The sequence below is a fragment of the Pinus tabuliformis genome, chromosome J (genome assembly GCF_031772625.1).
Source record: "Pinus tabuliformis cultivar Carrire ecotype Pingquan chromosome J, CPIR1, whole genome shotgun sequence".
In the NCBI taxonomy this organism is placed as follows: Eukaryota; Viridiplantae; Streptophyta; class Pinopsida; order Pinales; family Pinaceae; genus Pinus; species Pinus tabuliformis.
In genome coordinates, this window is record NC_142295.1 from 1445138915 (window position 1) to 1445143776 (window position 4862).

Consider the following 4862-nt stretch of genomic DNA (forward strand, 5'->3'; position numbering starts at 1 on the left):
TTGGAAATGTGGAGGTACCCATTTCAAGGACTAGCATGAGACTCCTTACCAAGATGGGGTATAAAGGAGGAGGACTTGGTGTTAATGGCCAAGGCATGACTCAGCCATTGGAGGTTGTGCAAAGACCTCAATTTGCAGGGTTGGGGTACATTGAAGGAGAATGCTCAAATGTGTCAAAAGATTCCAAGACATTGTTGGAACCATCAAGCACTACAACAAAACCATCGATTTGCGCCGGATTTAGCGCCAGATTTTAGTGCAATTTTTTTGTAATTGTGATGAGCAACCTGGCGCTAAATCTGGCTCTATTGTACAATTTTTAAAGCGTCCTTTTTTGCACCTGATTTTGCATCCTTTTTCACGCTAGATTTTGCATCATTTTTTACACCAAACTATGCATCATTTTTTGCATCAAATTTTGAACCAATATTTGCATCTTATTTTGTGACAGGTTTTGCTTCTAGTTTTGTGTCATTTTTTGCATCTATTTTTCATTCTCTTTTGCTTCTTATTTTGTGTCATTCTTTGCTTCCATTTTTGCGCCATCATTTGCATCAAGTTTACACTATATTTTGAATCCAATTTAACGTCTTTTTATGCATCCATTTTGTGTCAGTTTTTGCATCTAGTCTTACGCTAGATTTTGTATCTAGGCTTACACTAGTTTTTGCTTCTATTTTTGCACCAGCTTTGGTGCCTATCTTTGCACCATCTGTTGAATTTGATTTAACACCAAATTTTGCATCCATTTTTGTGCCCATTTTTGCATCTTTTTTTGGACCATTTTTTACATCCACATTTACGTTTGATTTGTCTCCATTTTTCCCATCTCATTTTGCACCATATTTTGCGTCATTTGTTTCATCCAATTTTGCATCATTTTTAACACCATCTCTTGCATCTAATGTTACATCATTTTGAGCATCCAAATTTGCATTTATATTTGCATCTTATGTTGAGTCATGTGTTGTGTCCACCTTTGCATCTTATTTTGTGTCTAATGGTACATTCAATTTAGAGCCATTTTTTACGTCTACTTTTGTATTTGTTTTTGCACCAAGTTTTGCATCCAATTTTAAGCTATTTTATGCCCCTTTTTGCACCATTTTTTGTGTCTACTTGTGTCCAATGTTGCACCATTATTTACACCCACTTTTTCATCCAATTTTGCATTTTTTTGGTGTCTAGTTTTACATCGTTTTCACCATCCAAATTTGCATCTTTTTTGCCTCATTTTGTGTCCACATTTGCATATAATTTTGTGTCTGAGTTTGAACCTAAATTTGCATTTGATTATGAATCATTTTTTACATCCAATATGGCATCCTTGGTTTAACCTTTTTTCAACCCCATTTTGCATCTTGTTTTATGTCTTTTCTTACATCTTTTTTTTTTCCTTTTTTGCGCCCAAGTTTGCATCCCAAATTTACACCATTATTTGCATCATCATTTGGCATATTAATTTGTAACTTTTTTTGCTTCTTTTTAACGCTCAACTTTGCATCTTATTTTACATCTAGTTGTTGTCTTTTTTTGCATCTAATTTGGTGCCCATTTATGTGTCCTCGTTTTTGCCCAATTTGATATCCTTTTGTATGCCATGTTTTGTTCCCTTCTTTGTGTCAACTATTGCACAATTTTTCACTTCTAATTTAAAACACTTTGTATGTCAATTGTTTGCATTTTGTATTAATTCCTAGTTTAACATCCAATTTTACTTTCAATTTTGCATCCATGGTTACATCCGCATTTGACTTCTTATATAGAGTATATTTTTCTTTACATATATGACCCCCTTTATAGATTCATAGTGAAATATATGATAGTTTTTAAATATCATTAAAGCAGATATCACAATTCAAAATCATTTGTAAAGAAATTTAAGAGAAATTGACAACATCCATCCAAAAAAATAACAATGTGTCATTAACAATTTTCAAAACATGTATAAAATAGCAACATAATACTAATAAAATCAGTATTATTTTTAATCAAAACAACTAAAATTCAAATATGATTAACAAATCAAAATATTTCATGAATATCATTATTCTACAATAAATTAACAACATACATAAATCAAACTCATCGTATGATTACAAAATCAAAATGTCTCATTGATATAGGGTAAATTCACAACACCCTTCTAAACATAACAATGTCATTCTACACAATAATTTCTTCATAAAAAACAATGCATGTGCATCCCTAGCTACCACCACCAAGATCATCCTCATGATCATCTTGACCATCCTCATTACTCTGATCCACATCATCACCAACACCGTAACTATCATCATCATCTCCTCCTTCACCACCATCATCTTCATCCTCATCCTCATCATCTCGTGATATATGTTGAACATAATTTGGATCATCGTCTTGGAAATCATTACCTATAGCATTCTGACAAAAAAAATCAATATTACATGTTAGTATTAATTACATAACACAACGCATGTTTTTGTTATACAATGTTAACCATAAAATGAAGTAACATATACTAGCAATTGTCCCAAAAGGTACAAAGGAAGGCCGATAGAATTATTAAATGAGGCACAGTGGCCCATATGTAGCCTATAAACCCTCAAAACGGGTATCCAACTCCAAAAATGGCCCGAATAACATGATCAGATAAGCCGTGGAATTGCAACATCAATACCGTAACACATCTATATTTAAAGGCCTTTAATATCGTTTGTTCTTCAATGTGATTTCTCAGACTAAGCAGATGATCATCTGAAGGATTCCCACGGATCTTATTATGATATAAACTCCTTGAATAAGAGGCCAACAAAGCATAGGATCAAAAAACAAATGCAAGAAAACGACCAAATTAAAATTTAACAGCTTAGCATTCTTAGCATTCTTAATTCCTACACAAAACATAACAGAAAATATTGTTTCGCTCATTTTACCCTAATTGCTCCGCATTCTTCATAGACGAGGAAACAAATTCCAGAAACGCGAGGGGGCGGTGTCAAGAGACCTTCCTTGATAACATAATAAAATGGCAGGTTTTGAAAGACGAGGAACATATTAACTGATGAATATTCAAATTTGAATAGAGATTCGGATGATGATGATGTGACAGATGGAAAATGATTAGTCAGTAGACCAATCCCAGCCTCAAAGGATTGGAGGACAAATGGTTATATAGCTCAAAACAAATTTAATCATGAGAGGATTGGTTCCTTGGAGAGACTTTTCAACTCAAATGATGTACCTTTGAAACTCTCCATGAAACCCGAACCGTCAAAAGTGGCTCATTGCAAATTGTGCACAAAGGCTGATCCTAAACTCATAAAAGGCTCCCGAAGAGAAAGCTAAGTACAGTTTCAATCGTTTAAAGAATTCATAAATCTCTTTGCATGGAGGTATTGGTCTACTGACTAATCAACAAACTTAGTTGATGAATCCATTTGAAGAATTGATTCAATCAACCGCCGAAGCCGTAGAGGGTCCTGCCCTGCCTCTTCAAGGAGTAAACGACATCCATGGCGGTCACTGTCTTCCTCCGGGCGTGTTCAGTGTAGGTGACGGCATCCCTGATAACATTCTCGAGAAAGATCTTGAGAACTCCCCTCGTCTCTTCATAGATGAGACCGCTTATGCGCTTGACTCCGCCTCTCCTAGCCAGCCGTCTGATGGCAGGCTTTGTGATACCCTGAATGTTATCCCTCAACACCTTACGGTGCCTCTTTGCTCCTCCCTTTCCCAAACCCTTCCCTCCTTTTCCGCGACCAGACATCTTTCCTGCTTTTCTTCTTTACCTCTTCTTCAACAACAGATTCAATTCAATGTAATGCTTTGAAATCTTCCGGCTCCTGAAAATTCAAATTCCTATGACTTTGGCGCCAAATGAATCTCCGCCGTCAGATTCGCAAGAGCCCATCGACGTCACAAACACACCCACACGCGGATCAACCCAACCAGAGCAAGGATCAATGAAAAGACACCATTGCTCGGCGGACTTTCTTTATTAGGAAGAAAGGTAAAATCTAACTCAACGACCGATCGCTGGGCAAAGTTTCTTTCTTATACTTATTACTAATTAATACTGGTTACTAATTAACAGTAGTGAAAAATCTAAATCTTGTCATATAAATGGTCGATGAGCTTCTAAATCTTGTCGCTTTAAAAGTGGAGTTTCCAGGATATTCACCGATTTGGCATATGTGATTAAAAATTCACACCGTGATAAAAAAGTTAACCTAGGTTTAAAATTACTCCAAATGATTGAAAAAAAATAATAATATAAAATTAAAATCCTTCCAAATTTTAAGATGTTTATGTAATTGGTTATAAAAGGATTGTGTGTATATTTTAAGATGTTTACGTAATTGGTTATAAAAGGATTATGCGGATATTGTTTGATTTAAATTCGTATACAATCATGGAATTAGAAAAAAATGATATAAAATTAAATCATTCCAAATTTTTAGTTAACTTATTATAAAAGGATGGTGTATCTATTGTTTGATTTAAATTCATATGCAAATTCTAAGATATTTAGCTAATTTGTTATAAAATTATGGTGTATATATTGTTTGATAAATTCATATACAATCATAGAATTGAAAAAAAAGATAATACAAAATTAAAATCATTCCAAATTTTAATAGGTATTATTTTATAAAAGAATGATGTATATATTGTTTGATTTAAATTCAGATACAATTATAGAATTAACTGATGCACTTTACTAATTTGTTTAAAAAAATATATTTGGAAAGTATTTCATAGATACTATTGTTTAAGTAAGAAAAATTTAACTAAATTTAACTAAAGAAATCTTATTGGGAGCACTTCGTTCTCAAACATGCATAATTATGTCTGGTATTAGACGATAAAACTTGTGA

General features: G+C 33.6%; 1 protein-coding gene across 1 annotated transcript; it reads right to left on the reverse strand.

Moving 5' to 3' along the window:
• Positions 1-2892: 2892 nt before the first annotated feature.
• Positions 2893-3784, reverse strand: LOC149232804 (histone H4-like). The gene has a single exon (XM_089376575.1). The coding sequence runs from the start codon at positions 3749-3751 to the stop codon at positions 3440-3442; it is 312 nt and encodes a 103-aa protein (XP_089232701.1). The 5' UTR covers positions 3752-3784; the 3' UTR covers positions 2893-3439.
• Positions 3785-4862: the final 1078 nt, after the last annotated feature.

Excerpts from the sequence above, each read along its gene's own strand:
- LOC149232804 (XM_089376575.1), bottom strand. The coding sequence starts at position 3,751 with ATGTCTGGTCGCGGAAAAGGAGGGAAGGGTTTGGGAAAGGGAGGAGCA.